General features: G+C 46.9%; 1 protein-coding gene across 1 annotated transcript; it reads left to right on the top strand.

Annotated features, from left to right (window-relative positions):
• Positions 1 to 1049: 1049 nt before the first annotated feature.
• Positions 1050 to 20155, top strand: LOC136447117 (serine-rich adhesin for platelets-like). Its single transcript, XM_066445809.1, has 4 exons — positions 1050 to 7422; positions 7540 to 13359; positions 13537 to 18953; positions 19865 to 20155. The coding sequence occupies exons 1-4, from the start codon at positions 1050 to 1052 to the stop codon at positions 20153 to 20155; spliced, it is 17901 nt and encodes a 5966-aa protein (XP_066301906.1).
• The last annotated feature ends 4420 nt before the right edge of the window (positions 20156 to 24575 follow it).

The raw sequence follows: 24575 nt of genomic DNA, 5'->3' as shown, positions 1-24575 counted from the left end.
AAACGACGATGCATCCAACAACTCTCCCAAAGACGATGCATCCAACAACTCTCCCAACGACGATGCATCCAACAACTCTCCCAACTACGATGCATCCAACAACTCTCCCAACGACGATGCATCCAACAACTCTCCCAACGACGATGCATCCAACAACTCTACCAACGACGATGCATCCAACAACTCTCCCAACGACGATGCATCCAACAACTCTCCCAACGACGATGCATCCAACAACTCTCCCAACTACAATGCATCCAACAACTCTCCCAACGACGATGCATCCAACAACTCTCCCAACGACGATGCATCCAACAACTCTCCCAACTACGATGCATCCAACAACTCTCCCAACGACGATGCATCCAACAACTCTCCCAACGACGATGCATCCAACAACTCTACCAACGACGATGCATCCAACAACTCTCCCAACGACGATGCATCCAACAACTCTACCAACGACGATGCATCCAACAACACAAATAACAACTCTCCCAACGACGATGCATCCAACAACTCTACCAACGACGATGCATCCAACAACACAAATAACAACTCTCCCAACTACGTTTAAACCAACAACACAAGTTACCACAGGTGAATGTGCTATGTACATCTTTGGAAGTAATTCATACGAACAGAAGTAAAGTACACGAGCCCACACTTCAACATTACACATGCCGTCATAAGAATGTATTAAGTCATAGACAACAATTTATCTAATCTCAGAGAAAACAACTACACACAGAGCGGAAGATACAGCATATCCTACAACACTAGACCCAGTATAACATATAACTTCAAAAAGAACTAAAAGCACAGTCTACCGAAAGGACAACGACACCAAGTGCAAATGTTGCCACTTAAAAACACCAAAGACTACTACTGAAAACACAACACATATCACCACAATCAATATTGGAATTCCAATCTCTACTAGTGGAGTTCCGGACTCTACTGGATTCCAATCTCTACTGTGACATATATTATCATATACTAACGGTAGATTTTTAATCATCGTTACAGCATCGGTCACAACAGCAGGAATGTCAACTGAAGTCGCACAATCATCAACAGGCATTGAACAGACCACTGGAAGTCTACTGGCGTCTACTCTGACAGACGCAAGAGAGACATCATCTGCAGCTACTAAAAGTCAGGTATTCACAAGCACTACTGGGCCTGTAACATCTTCACAACCAACAACCGTTATTCCCACAACAGAGGAGGCTGTTTCTGAACGAACACAAAACTTGCCAACAACAACCAAAGACACCACCACATTGACCATTGGCTTGCAAACTTCACAAACGTCACACAGACCAACATTGTTCAGCTCTACCACTTCATCTGTTTCAACTCAAAGTGCACAACTGAAAACGACTGAATCCACATCAAGACCAAGCAGTGCAGTCTCTACGATTGCTGCTACCACAGAAATAACGGCACGGTCAACCACCCTAGCCACCACAGAAACAGCCTCTCTGACTAGTCGCCCACAAACAACTTACTTACAACCCTCTACAGCTGCGCAAACGTTAATGCCTACAAATGAACCAGTAAGTACTCCTGCCAAGCAACCCGCTACCAGTGACCACACAACACTTTCGTCTCTCTCAACATTGGCGTCGAGTACTTCTTTACCCACGACTGTGTTACCCACACAAGAAGATGACATCACCACAGAAATAAGACATACCTCTCTGTCTACGTCGGGTACAAACATCGCAACCACATCTGAAGGCAAACAAAGTCAACTTTCCACAGACCAAACAAACACATTGACGACAACGAACATTACACCTATTTGGGGAACCACTGGCACCAGTACTGCTTCCAGGACAGACCAAAGAACAAGTTCAAAGACTCCTACTATTTTTACTTCAACAGTAAGTCCCGAAATGTCTACATTGTATAGCCCTACTATTTCGTCTGTCACGACAGAAAGCACACAACTCAAAACGACTGTATCCACGTCTATACCGAGCAGTGCATTGCCAACGCTTGTGCCTAGCACAGAAAAAAGCACTCTGTCCTCGACCTTAGCCACAACAGAAATGGCCACTCAGACAAGTCCTCAAACAGCAGGTGTGATATCGTCAACACTTGCAATACATACGTCTTTACCCACAACTGTCCTGCCCACACAAGACGAACTTACAACGGAAACCACAATTGCTACCGAAATTCCGGGCACCGACATGTCATCTACAATCCAAGGTAAAACCATTCATCCTACTACAGACCAAACAGCATTGTTGTTTTCCACTATGAATACAAGTCCAATAACAACTATTTTAGCTACCACTGATACCACAACGAAGACGATGCAAACGTCTACAGCTAGTACTGTCCCTGCCCTCACAACGCGAGAGTCAACTACGCTTTCTCCCACGACTGCTCTACCGACGAAAGAACAGTACTTCACCACAGAGACGACGGTGCAGAAAAGCACACAGAGATTGATTTCACCAACATCTACAACGCAAAGTGCCACAAGCCCCTTTGCCAGCACTTGGAAAGGTTATTCCACCGTCGGCCGGTCTACAGTACATTCCTCTATTGCCACAACAGGAGTCAGCTCGACCACCAGCGCTCAGAGAACTTCAGTCCAGCCAATATTTATGGAGTCGACACTGCTAGGACAAAGTACGACCGCCCATAGAACCTCGGTTTCTACTGTAAAGCCGAGTACAGACCAAAGCACTTTGACCTCTACTTTTGAAGAGACAACTAAGGGTCTTTCCTCTGTTGGCCAGTCTACAGATCATTCCTCGATTGTAACAACAACTTCAGTCCAGCCTACAACACATGAAGAATCGACGCTAGCAGTCCTAAGTACAAGCGCCTCAAATACCATATTTTCAACTGTGATGCCAAGTACAGAGCAAAGCACTTTGAGATCTACTCTCGAAGAAACAACTCTGTCTGTTACGACAACGGCGCAGACTAGTGCAGTAAGATCTTCTACACCTCAATCTTCAACGACAAGCCCCTATGTCGGTCCTACCACTGTTGGCCAGTCTACACTTTATTCGTCAACTGCCACAACAGAAGGAATCAGCTCGACCACCACCGCTTCAAGAACTTCGGTCCTGCCAACACTTACGGAATCGACACTGCCAGCCCAAAGGACCACATTATTTACTGTGCAGGCAACGACAGATCGAAGCACTGTATCATCAACAGTTGGGGAGACAACCAGTTCCGATACAACGGTGCAGACAAGCACAGAAGAGGTAACTTCTACAACAACACAAACTGCCCCAAGCACATCTGCCAGCACGTCGGAAAGTCTTTCCTCTATCGGCCATTCTACAGGTCATTCGTCAACTGGCACAACAGAAGAAATCAGCTCGACCACCAGCGGCTCAATAGCTACAATGAAGCCAACAACACTTTTCGAATCGACACTGCTAGGACAAAGTACGACCGCCCATAGAACCTCGGTTTCTACTGTAAAGCCGAGTACAGAGCAAAGCACTTTGACCTCTCCTTTTGAAGAGACAACTGAGGGTCTTTCCTCTGTTGGCCAAACTACAGATCATTCCTCGATTGTAACAACAAGTTCAGTCCAGTCTACAACATATGCAGAATCGACGCTAGCAGTCCTAAGTACAAGTGCCTCAAAAACCATATTTTCAACTGTGATACCAACTACAGAGCAAAGCACTTTGATGTCTACTCTTGAAGAGACAACTCTGCCTGTTACGACAACGGTGCAGACTAGTGCAGTACGATCGACCACCAGCGGCCCAATGACTACAGCCAAGCCAACAACACTTTTGGAATCAACACTGACAGGCCAAAGTACGATCGCCCATAGAACATCGTTTTCTACCGTGAAGCCAAGCACAGAACTAACTACAACGACCTCTTATTTTGAGGAAACAACTGAAGGTCTTTCCACTGTTGGCCAGTCTACAAGTTATTCCTCGATTGCCACAACAGAAGGAATCAGCTCGACCATCGGCGGCTCAATAACTACACCTTCGCAATCGACAGTAGGTGGCCAAAGTACAACTGTCACAAGAACGATATTTTCTACTTTAAAGCCAAGTACAGAGCAAAGCACGTCTACATTTGATGAGACAACTTTGCCTGGACATTTTTCTACTGTCACGACAGGAGGAGTCAGCTCGACCACCAGCGCTTCGACAACGTCAGTCCGGCCTACACTCATTGAATCGACACTGCCAAGCCAAAGTACGGCCTCGCAAAGGACTACATTGCTTACAGTGCCAGCAACAACAGAGCGAAGCACTGTAGCATCAACTGCTGGTGATACAACCGTTTCCGGTACAACAACGGCGCGGACTAGCACATACGGGTTCACTTCACCAGAATCTACAACACAAACTGCCAGCACACTTTCTAGCACGTCAGGACGTCAATCCACCGTTGGTCAATCTACAGGTTCTTCTTCGATTGTCATGACAGAAAAGATAAGGTCGACCACCAGCAGCTCGAGTACTTCAGTCCAGCCGAAAACACCTGCAGAATCGACACTGAGAGGCCAAAGTACGACCGCCCACAGAACCACTTATTCTACAGTGAAGCCAAGTACAGAGAAAACCACTTTGATAACTTCTAGGAAAGAGACAACTGTGCAGACTAGCACAGTATCTCCTACGATAAGTACCGAAAGCACATCTGCAAGCACTTCGGCAGATCATTCCACTGTTTTCGAATCTACAGGACATTCCACAATTTTCACAACAGAAGGGATCAACCCGACCACCAGTCGTGCGAGAAGTTCAGTCAAACCGACAACACTTTTAGAGTCGACATTGGCAGGCCAAAGTACGACTGCACAAAGAACAAATTCTCCAACAGTGCAAGCAAGTACAGAGCAAAGCACTTTCACGTCTTCTGTTGAAGAGACGACTCTGCCTGTCACAACAATGGTGCAGACAATTACAGAAGGACCGTCTACACAAACATCTACAACAATCAGTACAACAAGCATAATTGCAAGCACTTCAGAAGGTTATTCAACCGTCGGTCAATCCACAATACATCCCTCAGTTGCCACGACGGAAGGAATCAGCTCGACCACAAGTACTTCCAGAACTTCAGTCCAGCCAACAACACTCATGGAATCGACATTGGAAGGCAAAAGTCCAACCTCGCAAAGAACCACATTCCTTACAGTCCCTGCAACAACAGAGCGGAGCACTGTATCGTCAACTGCTGGTGAGACAACAACGGTGCAGCCTAGCACACATGGAGAGACTTCTCTGACATCTACAACGCAAACTTCCACAAGCAAAGCTGCAAGCACTTCGGAAAGTATTTCGACTGTTGGCCAGTCAACAGGTCATTCCTCAATTGCCACGACAAAACAAGGAATCGACGTGACCACCAGCAGTTCCAGAACAACAGTCCAGCCAACAACAGGCCAAAGTACAACTGCCCAAATAACCAAATTCTCTACTTTCAAGCCAAGTACTGAACAAAGCACGTTGACGGCTTCTCCTCAAGAGACAACGTTGCCTGCCACGACAACGGTGCAGACTAGCACAGAAGAATCGTCTACACAAGCATCTACAACGATCAGTGCCAGAAGCACATCTCCTCTCGCATCAGAAGGTTTTTCCTCTATTTACGAATCTACAGGTCATTCTACAATTGCCACAAAAGAAGGAATCAGCTCCACCACCAGCACATCAGTAACAACAAGGCAGCCGACAGCACATGTAGAATCGACGACTGCAGGTCAAAGTACGACTGCCCAAAGAACAGGACTTTCTACTGTTAAGCCAAGTACAGAGCAAAGCACTTTGATGTCTACCGTTAAACAGACAACTCTGCCTGCTACTACAGCGGAGCAGAGTAGCACAGTAGGGTCGTCTACGCAAACATCTTCGATAACAAGTGCCAGAGGCACATTGACAATCAGCTCAGGAGTTTATTCAACGGTGGGTCAGTCTACAATACATCCTTCGATTGCCACGACAGAAGAAATAAGCTCGACCATAAGCACTTCTACGACTTCAATCCGGCCAACAACACTTATGGAATCGACATTGGAAGGCAAAAGTCCAACCTCCCAAAGAACCACATTTCTTACAGTCCCTGCAACAACAGAGCGAAGCACTGCATCATCAACTGCTGGTGAGACAACCGTTTCTAGTACAACAGTGCAGACTAGCATACATGGATTGACTTCTCCGACATCTTCAACTCAAAGTGCCACAAGCAAAGCTGCAAGCACTTCGGAAGGTGTCACCACTGTTGGCCAGTCAACGGCTCATTTCTCAACTGCCACAACAGAAGGAATCAGCTCAACAACTAGCAGCGCGAGAACAACATTTCAGCCGACAACACCGGCAGAATCGACACTTGCAGTTCAAAGTACTACCGCAAAAATGACCGCGTTTCCTACTTTCAAGCCAAGTACAGAGCAAAGCACGTTGACGTCTTCTCCTGAAGAGACAACTTTGCCTGCAACGACAACGGCGCAGACTAGCACAGAAGAATCGTCTACACAAGCATCTACAACAATTAATGCCAGAAGCACATCTGCTGTCACTTCAGAAGGTTTTTCCTCTATTAACGAATCTACAGGTCATTCTACAATTGCCACAACAGAAGGAATCAGCTCCTTCACCAGCACTTCAGTAACAACAAGGCAGCCGACAACGCATGTAGAATCGACGACTGCAGGTCAAAGTACGACTGCCCAAAGAACGGGACTTTCTACTGTGAAGCCAAGTACAGAGCAAAGCACTTTGATGTCTACCGTTGAAGAGACAACTCTGTCTGCTACGACAGCAGAGCAAAGTAGCACAGTAGGTTCGTCTACGAAAACAAGTGCCAGAAGCACATTGGCAAGCAGCTCAGGGGTTTATTCAACCGTAGGCCCATCTACAATACATCCATCGATTGCCACGACTGAAGGAATCAGCTCGACCAGAAGCACTTCCAGCACGTCAATCCTACCAACAACACTTATTGAATCGACATTGGAAGGCAAAAGTGCAACCTCGCAAAGAACCACATTTCTTACAGTCCCTGCAACAACAGAGCGAAGCACTGTATCATCAACTATTGGTGAGACAACCGTTTCCAGTACAACAGTGCAGACTAGCACACATGGATTGACTTTACCGACAACTACAACTCAGAGTGCTACAAGCGCGGTTGCCAGCACTTCGGAAGGTGTCAGCACTGTTGGCAAGTCTACGGCTCATTCCTCGACTGCCACAACAGAAGGAATCAGCTCGACAACAAGCAGCGCTACAACAACATTCCAGCCGACAACACCGGAAGAATCGACACTTGCAGTTCAAAGCACTACCGCAAAAATGACCGCGTTTCCTTCTTTGAGGCCAAGTACAGAACAAAGCACGTTGACGTCTACTCCGGAAGAGACAAGCACAATAGAATCGTCTACACAAGAATCTACAACGATCAGTGCCAGCAGGACATCTGCCCTCGCGTCGGAAGGATTTTCGTCTGTTTACGAATCTACAGGTCATTCTACAATTGCCACAACAGAAGGAATCAGCTCGACCACCAGCAGTTCAGGAGCAACAAGGCAGCCGACAACACATGTAGAATCGACGACTGTAGATCAAAGCACGACTGCCCAAAGAACAGTATTTTCCACACTGAAGGCCAGTACAGAGCAAAGCACTTTGACGTCTACCGTTGAAGAGACAACTCTGTCTGCTACGACAACAGAGCAAAGTAGCACAGTAGGGTCGTCTACGATAACAAGTGCCAAAAGCACATTGGCAAACACGTCAAGAGTTTCAACGGTGGGTGAGTCTACAAGTCATTCTTCTGTTGCCACGACAGAAGGAATCAGCTCGACCAGGAGCACTTCCAGAACTTCAGTCCAACCGACAACACTTATGGAATCGACATTGGAAGGCACAAGTCCAACCTCGCAAAGAACCACATTTCTTACAGTCCCTGCAACAACAGAGAAAAGCACTGCATCATCAACTGCTGGTGAGACAACAGTTTCCGGTACAACATCGGTGCAGACAAGCACATATGGATTGACTTCACCGACAACTACAACTCAAAGTGCAACAAGCACCGTTGCGAGCACTTGGGAAGGTGTTACCACTGTTGGCCAGTCTACGGCTCATTCCTCAACTGCCACAACAGAAGGAATCAGCTCCACAACCAGCAGCTCGAGAACTTCAGTCCAGCCGTCAACAGCGGCAGAATCGGCACTTGCAGTTCAAAGTACGACCGCAAAAAAGACTGCCCTTCCTACTTTAAAGCCAAGTACAGAACCAAGCACGTTGACGTCTAGTCTCGAAGACACAACTGTACCTCCCACGACTACGGTGCAGACTAGCACAGAAGAATCGTCTACACAAGCATCTACAACAATCAGTGCCAGAAGCACATCTCCTCTCGCATCAGAAGGTTTTTCCTCTATTTACGAATCTACAGGTCATTCTACAATTGCCACAACAGAAGGAATCAGCTCGACCGCCAGCGGTTCAGGAACAACACATGTAGAATCGACGACTGCAGGTCAAAGTACGACTGCCCAAAGAACGGGACTTTCTACACTGGAGGCAAGTACAGAGCAAAGCACTTTGACGTCTACCGTTGAAAAGACAAGTTTGCCTCCTACAATCGCGGAGCGGACTAGTACAGTTGAATCATCTACGCACACATCTACGATAACAAGTGCCAGAAGCACATTGGCAAGCAGCTCAGAAGGTCATTCAACCGTTGGCCCATCTACAATACATTCCTCGATTGCCACCACAGAAGAAATAAGCTCGACCTCAGGCACGTTGACTACTACATCCAAGCCAACCACGATTAAGGAGTCGATGCTGGCAGGCAAAAGTCCAACCTCGCAAAGAACCACATTTCTTACAGTCCCTGCAACAACAGAACGGAACACTGTATTATCAACTCCTGGTGAGACAACTGTTTCCAGTACAATATCGGTGCAGACTAGCACATATGGATTGACTTTACCGACAACTACAATTCCAAGTGCAACAAGCACCGTTGCGAGCACTTCGGAAGGTGTTACCACTGTTGGCCAGTCTACGGCTCATTCCTCAACTGCCACAACAGAAGGAATCAGCTGGACAGCCAGCAGCGCTAGAACAACATTCCAGCCGACAACACCGGCAGAATCGACACTTGCAGTTCAAAGAACTACCGCAAAAATGACCGCCTTTCCTACTTTCAAGCCAAGTACAGAGCAAAGCACCTTGACGTCTACTCCTCAAGAGACAACTTTGCCTGCAACGACGACTGTGCAGACTAGCACAGTAGAATCGTCTACACAAAAATCTACAACGATCAGTGCCAGAAGCACATCTGCCCTCACATCGGAAGGATTTTCCTCTATTTACGAATCTACAGGTCATTCTACAATTGCCACAACAGAAGGAATCAGCTCGACCACCAGCAGTTCAGGAACAACAAGGCAGCCGACAACACATGTAGAATCGACGACTGCAGGTCAAAGTACGACTGCCCAAAGAACGGGACTTTCTACTGTGAAGCCAAGTACAGAGCAAAGCACTTTGATATCTACAGTTGAAGAGACAACTCTGTCTGCTACCACAGCAGAGCAAAGTAGCACAGTAGGGTCGTCTACGAAAACAAGTGCCAGAAGCACATTGGCAAGCAGCTCAGGGGTTTATTCAACCGTAGGCCCATCTACAATACATCCAGCAATTGCCACGACTGAAGGAATCAGCTCGACCAGAAGCACTTCCAGCACGTCAATCCTACCAACAACACTTATGGAGTCGACATTGGAAGGCAAAAGTCCAACCTCGCAAAGAACCACATTTCTTACAGTCCCTGCAACAACAGAGCGGAGCACTGTATCATCAACTATTGGTGAGACAACCGTTTCCAGTACAACAGTGCAGACTAGCGCACATAGATTGACTTTACCGACAACTACGACTCAAAGTGCTACTAGCGCGGTTGCCAGCACTTCGGAAGGTGTCAGCACTGTTGGCCATACTACGGCTCATTCCTCGACTGCCACAACAGATGGAATCAGCTCGACAACAAGCAGCGCTAGAACAACATTCCAGCCGACAACACCGGAAGAATCGACACTTACAGTTCAAAGCACTACCGCAAAAATGACCGCGTTTCCTTCTTTGAGGCCAAGTACAGAGCAAAGCACGTTGACGTCTACTCCGGAAGAGACAAGCACAATAGAATCGTCTACACAAGAATCTACAACGATCAGTGCCAGCAGCACATCTGCCCTCGCGTCGGAAGGTTTGTCGTCTGTTTACGAATCTACAGGTCATTCTACATTTGCCACAACAGAAGGAATCAGCTCGACCACCAGCAGTTCAGGAACAACAAGGCAGCCGACAACACATGTAGAATCGACGACTGCAGGTCAAAGTACGACCGTCCAAAGAACGGGACTTTCTACACTAAAGGCAAGTACAGAGCAAAGCACTTTGACGTCTACCGTTAAAAAGACATCTCTGCCTGCTACGACAGCAGAGCAAAGTAGCACAGTAAGGTCGTCTACGATAACAAGTGCCAGAAGCACATTGGCAAGCACGTCAAGAGTTTCAACGGTGGGTGAGTCTACAAGTCATTCTTCTATTGCCACGACAGAAGGAATCAGCTCGACCACAACTATTTCCAGAACTTCAGTCCAGCCAACAACACTGATGGAATCGACATTGGAAGGCAAAAGCCCAACCTCGCAAAGAACCACATTTCTTACAGTTCCTGCAACAACAGAGCGAAGCACTGCATCATCAACTGCTGCCGAAACAACGGTTTCCGGTACAACATCGGCGCAGACTAGCACACATGGATTAACTTCACCCACATCTACAACTCAAAGTGCCACCAGCAAAGTTACAAGCACTTCGGAGGGTGTAACCACTGTTGGCCAGTCTACAGATCATTCCTCAATTGCAACAACAGAAGAAATCAGCTCGACAACCAGCAGCTCAAGAACTTCAGTCCAGCTGACAACAACCGCAAAATTGACGACTGTAGGCCAAAGTACAAGCGCCTCAAAGACCACATTTTCTACTGTGAAGCCGACTACAGAACAAAGCACCTTGCCGTCTACTCCTGAAGAGACAACTTTGCCTGCCACAACAAAGATGCAGACTAGCACATTGAAATCATCCACACAAGCACCTACAACGACCAGTGCCAGAAGCACATTTGCTGTCACTTCAGAAAGTATTTCCTCTGTTTACGAATCTACAGGTTATTCCACAACAGAGGGCGTGATGTCGACCACCAGCAGTACGAAAACAACACGCCAACGAACAACTCCTGCAGAATCCACACTGCCACTGTCAGGCCAAAGTACGGCCGCCCAAATGACCACATATTCTACAGTGAAGCCAAGTACAGAGCAAAGTACCTTAATATCAACTGCTGAAGAGACAACTGTGTCTCCAACGACAACAGAGCACACTAGCACAGTAGGAACGTCTACACCAGCATCTACAACGACGAGTGCGACAAGCCGCTTTGAAAGCACTTCAGAAGGTTATTCAACCATCGGTCAATCTACCATACATCCCTCAATTGCCACGACAGAAGGACTCAGCACGTTGGCAACTACAGTCCAGCCAACAACACCGGAATCGACACTTGCAGGGCAAAGCACGGCGTCGCAACGAACCACGTTCCTTACAGTCCCTGCAACAACAGAGCGAAGCACCGTAACATCAACCGCTGGTGAGACAACCTCTCCAACATCTACAACGCAAACAGCCACAAGCACCGTTGCCAGCACTTCAGAAGGTCTTTCCACTGTTGGCCATTCGACAGCTTATTCCTCAATTGCAACAACAGAAGGTCTTACCACTGTCGGCCAGTCTACAGTTCATTCCTCAACTGTCTCAACAGAAGGAATCAGCTCGACCACCAGAAGTACAAGAACAACATTCGAGCCGACAACACCTGCAGAAACGACTCTTGCAGGTCACAGTACGACAGCCAAAAGAACCACATTTTATACTTTGAGGCCAAGTACAGAACAAAGCACGTTGACGTCTACTCCTGAAGAGACAACTTTGCCTGCAACGACAACGGCGCAGACTAGCACAATAGAATCGTCTACACAAGCCACTACAACGACCAGTGCCAAAAGCACATTTGCTGTCACTTCAGAAAGAGTTTCCTCTGTTTACGAATCTACAGGTTATTCCACAACAGAAGGAGTAATCTTGACCACCGGCAGTTCGAAAACAACAAGCCAGTCGACAACACCTGTAGAATCCACACCGGCGGGCCAAAGTACGACCGCTCATATAACCACATATTCTACAGTGAAGCCAAGTACAGAGCAAAGCACCTTAACGTCAACTGCTGAAGAGACAACTGTGCCTACAACGACAACAGTGCAAACTAGCACAACAGGAACGTCTACACCAGCATCTACAACGACGAGTGCGACAAGCCACTTTGAAAGCACTTCAGAAGGTTATTCAACCATCGGTCAATCTACCATACATCCCTCAATTGCAACGACAGAAGGATTCAGCTTAACTACCAGCACGTTGGCAACTTCAGCCCAGCCAACACTGGAATCGACACTTGCGGGCCAACCCACGATGTCGCAAAGAACCACATTTCTTACAGTCCCTGCAACAACAGAGCAAAGCACTGTATCATCAACTGCTGGTGTGACAACCTCCCCAACATCTACAACGCAAACAGCCACAAGCACTGTTGCTAGCACTTCAGAAGGTCTTTCCACTGTTGGCCATTCGACAGCTTATTCCTCAATTGCAACAACAGAAGGTCTTACCACTGTCGGCCAGTCTACAGTTCATTCCTCAACTGTCTCAACAGAAGGAATCAGCTCGACCACCAGCAGCGCGAGAACAACATTCAAGCCGACAACAGCTGCAGAATCGACTCTTGCAGGTCATAGTACGACAGCTAAAAGAACCACATTGTCTGCTTTGGTGCCGAGTACAGAACAAAGCACTTTGACGTCTACTCCTGAAGAGACCACTCTGCCTGCAACGACAGTGGAGAAGACTAGCACAGTAAAATCGTCAACACAAGCATCGACAACGACCAGTGCCAGAAGCACATATGCTGTCACTTCAGAAAGTATTTCCTCTGTTTACGAATCTACAGGTCATTCCACAAAAGAAGGAGGAATCTCGACCACCAGCAGTTCGAAAACAACACTCCAGTCGACAACACCTGTAGAATCCACACTGGCGGGCCAAAGTACGACCGCCCAAATAACCACATTTTCTACAGTGAAGCCGAGTACAGAGCAAAGTACCTTGACATCAACTGCTGAAGAGACAACTGTGTTTCTAACGACAACAGTGCACTCTAGCACAGTAGGAACGTCTACACCAGCATCTACAACGACGAGTGCGACAAGTCACTTTGAAAGCACTTCGGAAGGTTTTCCAACCGTCGGTCAATCTACAATACATCCCTCAACTGCCTCGACCACCCGCACGTCGACAACTACAGTCCAGCCAACCACACTTATAGAGTCGACTCTGGCAGGCAAAATTACGACCTCGCCAAGAACAACATTTCTTACAGTCCTAGCAACAACAGAGCGAAGCACTGTATCATCAACCGCTGGTGACACAACCGTCTCCGGCACAACAACGGTGCAGACTAGCACATATGGAATGACTTCACCAACCTCTACAACGCAAACTACAACAAGCAAAGTTCCCAGCACTTCGGAAGGTCTTACTACTGTTGGCCTGTCAACAGCTCATTCTTCAATTGCATCAACAGAAGGAATCATGTCGACCACCAGCAGCTCGAAAACTTTAGTCCAGCCGACAACAACCGTAGAATTGACGACTGCTGGGAAAAGTACAGGCGCCTCAAAGACCAGCACTGCAACTGGTCTTTCCACTATTGGTCAGTCTACTGCCCATTCCTCAATGGCCACAACAGCAGAAGGATTCAGCTCGACCACCAAATATTCGAAAACAACAGGCCAGCCGACAACACTTGTAGAATCGACGACTGCAGGCCAAAGTACGACCGCCCAAAGAACAGTATTTTCTACACTGATGGCAAGTACAGAGCAAAGCACTTTCACGTCTACGTTGGAAGAGACAACGCTACCTTCTACGACAACGGTGCAGAGTAGTACAGTAGGAATGTCTACACCAAAGTCTACAACGATGAATACCAGAAGCACAATGGTCAACACCCCGGAAGGTCTTTCCACTGTTTATGGATCTACAGGTCTTTCCACAAGTGCAACAACAGAAGGAATCAGCTCGACCATTAGCAGTGCAACAACGTCGGTCCAGCCGACAATCCTTATGGGATCGACACGGGCAGGCCAAAGTACGACCTCGCAAAGAACCACATTTCTCACAGTCCCTGCAATAACAGAGCGAAGCACAGTAACATCTACTGCTGGTGAGACAACCGTATCCGGTACGACAACAATGCAGCCAAGCACACATGGATTGACTTCACCGACCTCTACGACGCTGAGTGCCACAAGCACCGTTTCAAGCACTTCAGAGGGTCTTTTCACCGTTGGTCAGTCTACAGTTCATTCCTCAATGGCCTCAACAGAAGGAATCAGCTCAACCACCAAATATTCGAAAACAACACGCCAGCCGACATCACCTGTAGAATCCACATTGGCAGGCCAAGGTACGACCGCCCAAAGAACCTTATATTCTACAGTGGGGTTAAGTGCAGAACAAAGCACTTTGACATCTTCTGTTCAAGAGACAACTGCTCCTGCTGTGGCGACGGCGCAGTTTACCACAGAAGGATCGTCTGAAGCTACACCTACAACGATGAGCGGTACAAGCACGATTGCAAGCACTTCAGAATATTATTCGACCGTTAGCAAGTCTACGGGACATTCCTCTATCGCCACGATCGAAGGAACCATGTCGACCACAAGCACTACACTCCAGCCAACAACACTACTGGAGTCGACACGGACAGGCCAAAGTACGACTTCCCAACGGACCACATTTCTTACAGTCCCTGTAACAACAGATCAAAGCACTGTGACATCAACTCTTGAAGGGACAACATTGGCTGGTACAACAACTGGGCGTACAAGCACACATATGTTGACTTCACCCGTATCTACAACGCACACTTCCACAAGCAATGTTGCCAGCACTCCGGAAGGTATTTCCACTGTTGGCCACTCTACAGCTCATTCCTCAATTGCAATAACAGAAGGAACCAGCTCTATCAGCACCAGCGCGAGAACAACAGTTCAGCCAACGACACCTGTAGAAACGACACTGGCAGGCGAAAGTACAACCGTGGAAGGAACCGCATATTCTACAGTGAACCCAAGTACAGAGCAAAGCACTTTCACGTCTACGTTGGAAGAGACAACTGTGCCTACTACGACAACAGTGTCGATTAGTACAGTAGGAACGTCTACACCAGCATCGACAACGATGAGTGCCAGAAGCACATCGGTCAGCACTCCGGAAGGTCTTACTACTGTTTACGAATCAACAGGTCATTCAACAAGTTCCACAACGGAAGTAGTCATATCGACCACCAGCAGAAGTTCAGTCCAACCAACAACACTTTTGGAAACGACATTGGCAGGCCAAAGTACGACTGCACAAAGAACCAAATTTCCAACAGTGCAGGCAAGTACAGAGCAAACCACTCTGACGTCTTCTGTTCAAGAGACAACTTTGCCTGCCGCTACAACGCTGCAGACAAGCACAGTAGGATCGTCTACGCCAACGTCTACAACAATGAGAACAACAAGCTCATTTCCCAGCACTTCAGGTCTTTTCACCGCTGGTCAGTCTACAGGGTTCTCACCCACATCTAAAACAGTAATCATTTCGACCACGAGCAGCTCAAGAACTACAATCCATCCTACAACACCTGAAGAATCAACATTGGCAGGCCAAAGTACGACTGCCCAAAGAACCACATTTTCTACATTGAAGGCAAGTACGGAGCAAAGTACAACTGTGTCTGCAACAACAACGGAGCAGACTAGCACAGTTGTATCGTCTACACCAAAATCTACGACGATGAGTGCAACAATCCCCTTCTCCAGCACTTTGGAAAATTATTCCACAATTGGTCAGTCGACAGGACATACCTCAGCTGCTGTGACAAGCACATTTAAGAGCACAGTTCAGTCAACAACTGGACATGGGCGGACAGTAAAGCAAACAACCGAGCAGGAACCTTTTACATCTACTATTGAAGGGTCCACCGTCGCAGATGAAACCACTGTGCACTCCAGCACAGAGGAAAAAATGACAACCACACAGTCACAACAAAGTGTCACAATCACATTTAGGAACACAATGCAGGCATCAACGAAACAAACGACTATAGCATCTACAATTCAAGAGAGTACAGAGGAACCGTTGATAACCACACATTTACCACAAAGTTCCATAAGCACACTTGGTAGCACAGTGCAGACAACAACGGAAGAATACACTCTGGCATCAACTGTGCAAGAGTCCACCGTACTTGATGAAACGACGATGCATTCCAGTACAGAGGAACCGCCGACATCAACAACGTCGGTAGAACGTACCACAAGCACATTAACGAGCACGGTGCAGGCAACAACTGAACAAACGACCTTAGCTTCTACCATGCAAGAGTCTACTATCCTTGATGAAACGACGATGCACTCAAGTACAGAAGAACCAACGACTCTAACATCTACAATTCAAGAGAGTACAGAGGAACCGTTGACAACCACACATTTACAACAAAGTTCCTTTGGCAGCACAGTGCAGGCAACAACGGAAGGATATACTCTGGCATCTACCATGCAAGAGTCCACCGTACTTGATGAAACAACGATTCACTCAAGTACAGAGGAACCGTCCACATCAACAACGTCGGTAGAAAGTGCCACAAGCACAGTAACGAGCACAGTGCAGGCAAAAACTGAACAAACGACCTTAGCATCTACCGTTCAAGAGTCTACTAGCCTTGGTGAAACGACGATGCACTCAAGTACAGAGGAGCCGTCGACATCCACGCATTCAGCACAAAGTGCCACAAGCACGTTTAGGAGCATGGTACAGGGAACAACTGAACAAACGACCTTAGCATCTACCATGCAAGAGTCTACTATCCTTGATGAAACGACGATGCAATCAAGTACAGAAGGACCAACAACTCTAACATCTACAATTCAAGAGAGTACAGAGGAACCGTTGACAACCACACATTTACAACAAAGTTCCTTTGGCAGGACAGTGCAGGCAACAACGGAAGGATACACTCTGGCATCTACCATGCAAGAGTCCACCGTACTTGATGAAACAACGATGCACTCAAGTACAGAGGAACCGTCCATATCAACAACGCCGGTAGAAAGTGCTACAAGCACATCTAGGAGTACGGTGCAGGCAACAACTGAACAAACGACTTTAGCATCTACTATTCAAGAGTCTACCTTCCTTGATGAAACGACAATGAACTCTAGTACAGCGGAACCGTTGACATTAACATTTGCCACAAGCGCGATTAAAAGCACAGTGCAGGCAACAACGGGGCATGGGAGCACATTGAAGGCAACAACAGAAGAAACCACTCAAACGTCTACAATGCAAGAGTTTACCTTTGTTGATGAAACGACGATGCATCCTAGTACAGAGAAACCGTTGACAACAAAACATTCACTAAGGGAATCGACCTTGGCAGCCCAGGTTACGACTGCGCAAAGAACAACGTTGGCTACGTTGAAGGCAAGTACAGGTCAAAACACTTTGACATCTACTGTTGAAGAGACAACTATGCCTACTACAACAACAGTACAGACCTTCGCTGATGAAACAACAATGCACTCCAGTACAGTGGAACCGTTGACAACAAAACATCCAATTACTAAATCGACACGGCCAAACCAAAGTACTACCGCGCAAAGAACAACATTGAAGGCAAGTACAGATAGAAGCACTTTGACGTCTACTGTTGAAGAGACAAGTGTGCCTCCTACGAGCACAATAGAACCGTCTACACCAACATCTACAACAATGAGTACAGCAAACGTCTATTCTTCGGAAAGTTTTTCAACCTTCGGTCAGTCTACAGGACATTCCTCTATTGCCACGACAGAAGGAATCAGCACCTCGAGAGCTACCGTCCAGCCAACAACGCTTATGAAATCGACACGAGAAGGCAAGAGTACAACTTCGCAAGGAACCACATTTGCTACTTTACAGGCAATCACAGAGCAAAGCACCATGACGTCTCCCGTTCGAGAGACTACTGTGCATGCCACGACAACGGTGCAGACTAGCACAGTAGCATCGTCTACACCAATACCTACTACCATCGTCTACTCAAGCAGTTCGGAAGGACTTTCCACTGTTAGCCAGTCTGTAGGTTATTCTACAATTGCCGCAACAAAGGAAGGAATCAGCTCAACCACCACCAGCTCTCAGAGTTCAGTCTATCCAAGCACATACACGGAATCGACATCTGCGCAGAAAACAACACTTTCCACGTTTAAGGCAAGTACTGCGAGTACACGGGGAAGCACTTTGACGTCTACTGTTGAAGGGACAACTCTGCCTGCTACGACAACGGTGCTGACTAGCCCATTTCAGTCGTCTTCACCAACACCTTCAACGATGAGTGCAACAAGCTCATTTGCTAGCACTTCGGAAGGTCTTTCTTCTGTCATCCAGTCTACAGGTCATTCCTCAATAGCCACGACTGAAGCTACTACCTCGACCACCAGCAGCTCAAAAACTACAATCCAGACGACAGAACATGTAGAATCGACAAGGGCAGGTCAAAGTGCGACCTCGCAAAGAACCACAATTCTTACAGTCCCTGCAACAACAGAGAGAAGTACCGTAAAATCAACTGTTGGTGAGACAATCGTTTCCGGTACAACATCGGTGCAGATTAGCACACATGGATTGACTTCACCAACATCTACAAGGCAAAGTGCCACAAGCACGTTTGCCAGCACTTCCGAAGAAACTACCACCCTGCCTACTACAAAGGTAACCTCACAAACGCCAACAATGCCTCCATTTTTTAGCTCTACTATTTCACCACACACGACAAAAAGTATAACGTCCAAAGCTGGCAGCACATTCCAAACACTTGTCGCTACTACAGAAAAGGACATTTATCCATCTACAATAGCTACATCAGAACACACCTCTCAGGCTAGTCTTCTACAAACAACTGACCAATCGCTGTTGGCAACCACGCAAGCTCCATTTGCTACAAGTGACTTAAGACGTACAACATCTAAGCATTCCACTAGCACAGATCACAATACAATGCTAATAACGGTGTTAGAAGGATCAACAGCTAGCTCTATTTCCACCATCTCAACGCCTACGTCAAGTACCTATCTACCCACAACTGCTATACCCACAGACGAGCACACCACTACCGAAACTGCCATCACTACCGACAGAACAGACATATCTCTGTCTACATCGACTAAAAATATAGCATCTACACTGGAAAGCCAAACAAGTCACCAAGACGTTAGTTCACAAACACCCACTGGGTCTCAAACATTGAGCTCTACAATCTCACCATTCACGACAGAAAGTTCACAACTTACAACGGCTCTATCAACGCTTAAACCCGGCAGCACCTTTCCTACGATTGCTCCTACCATAGAAAGAAGCACTCAGACTAGCATTTCACCACAAACAGACCAACCACTTTCTACAAAGATGCAAGCTCCAATGTTCACAACTGGCGCTGAAAACACAACACCTGAGCTTTCTACTACCACAGATCACACTACACAGCCAACATCTGTTTTGAAAAGGTCAACAGGCAGCTCTGTTTCCGTCCACTCAACTCTAACAACCTCTTCCCCCACAACTGCTCTACCCACACAGGATAATGACATCACCACAGAGTCTGCCAGTACTATGCCTGTATCAAGCACAGATCACACAGTAACCACAACGACGACTGTGACAACGCCAACGCAGGCTACCATTGGCATCAGCACTGCTTCCCGGAAGCAAGCAACTACAAGTGCAGAAACGTCTTCCCTGTCTTCTGTAAAGGTAAGCTCTACACTTTCGCCGCTCACGACAGAAAGTTCACGACAGGCAACATCTGCGCCAGCGCCAATCCCAGGCAGCACTTTTCAGACAGTTGTCGCTACCACAGACACAACCACTCTGTCATCATCGACCAGAGCTACGACAGAAGCAATTTCACCGACTAGTCATTTACGAACAACTGACATACCACTCTCGACAACGACGCAAACTGTATTGTCTACAACTGACGCTAGCAGTACGACATCCAAGCATTACCCAACTACAGATCACGCAGCATCAGTAGGAACTACGTTAGGGAGATCAACATCTAGTTCTGTTTCCCACCTTTCAACACTGGCATCAGCTACCTATTTACCCACAACTGCTGTACCTACAACACAAGATCACACCACTACAGAGACTGTTAGTATTACAGAAATAACAGGCGCATCTACATCGAGCACTGATATCGCATCTACACTCAATGGCCAAACAATTCAACAAACAACTGACATCACAACACCATTTTCCTCAACTTTGACGACACTTTCGGCGACGAAAACTGCATCACCACCTCATGCTACTACTAACATGCAAACTACTTCACAGACAAAGCAATCTACTTCTGCAGAACGTCCTTCCTTTTCTACATTAGAGGTAGCCACATCCAAGACTGCAGGGAGTTCATTCGTTAGTTCCACTATCCCATCCGTTTCTGCTGAAAGTACACATCCTAAAATGACTATATCAACCTCAAAAGCAGGCAGTACATTCCCAACTATTGCACCTACCACAGAAGAAGTAACTTTGTCATCAACGTTAGCAGCTAAAGAAACTACCACTCAGATTAGTATAGCGCGTACAACAGACATAGCACTCGAAACAACCATGGAAGCTAGTACTACAACTGAGTATCCAACTAGTGCTCATCAAACAACACTTTAAACGACTACAGCGTCACCTAGTAGTACTGTCCATGCACTTTCAACCCAGGCGTCAACTACATTTTCACCCACAACCGCTCTAACCACACAAGAAAACGAAAGTACCGCAGAGACTGCAAGTATTACAGACAAAAAAGACACAACTATATCTGTTGCTAGCACACCTACAATCCATGGCAAAACAAGTCATTCCACTATTGACGATACAACACCGTCCTTTACAACTATGACAACACGGCCAACAACAATTACAACAGAACCTCTTTACACTACCACTGTCATGACGAGTACATCACAAACAAAGCAAAGAACAACTTCAGAAACTACTGTCCTGACAAATACAAAGGTAAGTTCACAAACGCCCACGGGACCTCAATTTTTTAGCTCTACCTTTTTACCACTCACGACGGAAAGAACAACCAGCTCATCAACGTTCAGACCTGGGAGCACATTCCCGACGCTTGCTCCTACAGTAGAACGAAGTACTCCATCAACCAAAGCCACCACAGAAAAAACCTCCGAGACTAGTTTTCTACAGACAACGGACCAATCGCTCTCGGCGACCACGCAAGCTTCCCTGTATACAACTGACGTTGCAAAATCAACAGATCACAGTACAAAACTAACTACTGTGCAAGCTACAACAGAACATGGGAGCACAGTGAAGGAAACGACGGGAGAGGAAACTTTAACATATACCATTCAAAAGTCTACCTTTGTCGATGAAACCACGGTGCACTTAAGTACAAAGGAACCTTCAACAACCACACATTCAAAGAGTGCCAGAGGCACATTTGGAAGCACAGTGCAGGCAACAACGGAACAAAGTACCAGAGTATCAACCATTCAAGAATCAACAGTCGCTGATAAAACAACGATGCATTCTAGTACAAAAGAACCGTTTACATCTACATATTCAGAACAAAGTGCCACAAGCACGCTTGGCAGCAAAGTGCAGGCAACAACTGAACAAACCGTTCTAACATCAACCCTACAAGAGTCTACCTTCGTTGATGAAACCACAGTGCATTCTAGCACAGAGGAGCAGTCAGAGGAGCAGTCAACATCCACACATTCACCACAGAGTGCCACAAGCACATTTGGTAGCACGGTACAGGCAACAATGGAACAACGTGTTCTAACATCGACTCTTCCAGAGTCTACCTACTCTGATGAGACGACAATCCATTCTAGTACCGAGGAATCGTTGACATCAACACATTCACCACAAAGTGCCACAAGCCATTTTGGTAGCACGGTGCAGGCAACAACTGAACAAACCGTTCTAACATCTACCTTTCAAGAGTATACCTTCGTTGATGAAACCACAGTGCATTCTAGTACAGAGGAGCAGTCAACATCCACACATTCATCACAGAGTACCACAGATACATTTGGTAGCACGGTGCAGGCAACAACGGAGCAACGTGTTCTAACATCGACACTTCCAGAGTCTACCTACTCTGATGAGACGACAATCCGTTCTAGTACCGAGGAATCGTTGACATCAACACATTCACCACAAAGTGCCACAACCACTTTTGGTAGCACGGTGCAGGCAACAACTGAACAAATCGTTCCAACATCTACAACTCAAGAGTCGACCTTCGCTGAAGAAGCGACAATCCATTCTAGTACAGAAGAACCGTTGACATCTACACATTCATCACAAAGTGCAACGCCCACAGTCGTCAGCACAGTACGGTCAACCACTGAGCAGACCATTCAAGAGTCTACCTTTGCCGAGGAAACTACGGTGTTCTCCAGTACAGAGGAACTGTTGACAACCAAACATTCACTTATAGAATCGACAATGGCACGCCAAAGTACAACGGCACAAAGAACAACATTTGCTACATTGAAGGCAAGTACAGAACAAAGCTCTTTGACGTCTACCGTTGAAGAGACAACTCTATCTGCTACGACACCGGTGCCGACCAGCACAATAGGATCATCTACACCTACATCTACAACAATGAGTGCAACAAGCACTTTGAAAGGTCCTTCCTCTATTAGCCTGTCTACAGATCATACGTCAATTGCCGGGACAACAGAAGCCATTGGCTCGACCACCAGCATCTCCAAAACTTCGGTCCATCCAACAACACTTATGCAATCGACACGGGAAGGCAAAAGTACATCTCCGCAAAGAACCTCATATGCTACATTGAAGGCAAGTACAGAGCAAAGCACGTTGGCGTCTACTTTCGAGGGGACGACTGCGCCTGCTACGACATCGGTGCCGACCAGCACAATAGGATCTTCTACACAAACCTCTACCACAATGAGTGCAACAAGTATATTTGCCAGCACTTTGAAAGGTCCTTCCTCTGTTAGCCTGTCCACAGATCGGTCGTCAATTGCCAAGACAACAGAAGCAATCAGATCAACCACCGGCTACAGGACTTCAGTTCATCCAACAACACGAATGGAATCGACACGCGCAGGCCAAAGTACATCTTTGCAAAGAACATCAAATGCTACATTAATGGCAAGTACGGAGCAAAGCACATTGGCGACTACTTTTGAAGAGACAACTGCACCTACGACATCGGTGTTGGCTAGCACAGAAGAATCGTCGACAACAGGATCATTTCCCAGCACTTCAGAAGGTCTATCCACTGTTAGGCAGTCTACAGGTCGTCCCTCCATTGCTACAACAGATCTAATAAGACCGACCACCAGCACATCGACAACTTCAGTCCAGCCAACAAGACAAGCAGAATCGACAGCTGTAGACCAAAGTACGACTTCACATAGAACCACTTTTTCAACAGTTAAGGCAACCACCGAGCAAAGTATTTCAACTTCTACTTTTAAAGACACGTCTTTACTAAATAGTGCCACAATCACAGTGATTGGTACGTCGGAAATTCATTCCACTGTTGTACAGACAACAGAACACTCTTCCACTGGCACAACATATGACATCAAATCGGCCATACGCAGTTCAATAGCTTCAGTCCCATCAACAACGCGCGCTGAATCTACATCGGCGGATCGAAGTACCACCATTCGTACAGTGCCAGCAACAACAGAACTAAGCACTGTCACATCAACTCTTGACAAGACAACAGTGGCTGGTACAACTACAGGGCAGACAAGCACTCTTGGATTGTCGTCCGCCGCATCTACAAAGCAAATCGCCACCAGCACATTTTCCAGCACTTCACAAGGTCGATCCACCGTTGGCCAGTCTACAGGTTATTCCTCCATTGCAACAACAGAGGAAATCAGCTCGACCACCAGCAGTTTGACAACTACAGTCCAGCCGACAACACCTGCAGAATGGACGCTAGAAGTCCTTAGTACAAGCGCCTCAAAGACCACATTTTCAACTGTGAGGCCAAGTACAGAGCAAAGCACTTTGACGTCTACTCTTCAAGAGACAACTCTGCCTCTTAGGACAACGGCGCAGACTAGTACAGTAAGATCGTCTACGCCAGCATCTACATCAATGAGTGCCAGAAGCACATTTGTAAGCACTACGGAGGGTCCTTCTACCGTCGGCCAGTCAACAGAACATTCATCAATGGCTACGACGGAAGAAATTAGCTCGACCATCAGTACTTCGGCAACTTCTATCCAGCCGACAACACTTATGGAATCGACGCTGGCAGGCCAAAGTTTAACCTCGCAAAGGACCACATTTCGTACAGCT

This window comes from Branchiostoma lanceolatum, chromosome 13, assembly GCF_035083965.1.
Source record: "Branchiostoma lanceolatum isolate klBraLanc5 chromosome 13, klBraLanc5.hap2, whole genome shotgun sequence".
NCBI lineage: Eukaryota > Metazoa > Chordata > Leptocardii > Amphioxiformes > Branchiostomatidae > Branchiostoma > Branchiostoma lanceolatum.
This window is presented reverse-complemented; position numbering and strand designations above follow the sequence as displayed.

Bases quoted from the DNA above. Each gene is read 5' to 3' on its own strand.
- LOC136447117 (XM_066445809.1), top strand. From the start codon at position 1,050: ATGTCAACTGAAGTCGCACAATCATCAACAGGCATTGAACAGACCACT. The intron at 7,423-7,539 runs GTGCCAGCAGGA...GCAGTTCAGGAG, and splicing joins ACAAGAATCTACAACGATCA to CAACAAGGCAGCCGACAACA. The intron at 18,954-19,864 runs GTAACCTCACAA...GCCTGTATCAAG, and splicing joins CCACCCTGCCTACTACAAAG to CACAGATCACACAGTAACCA.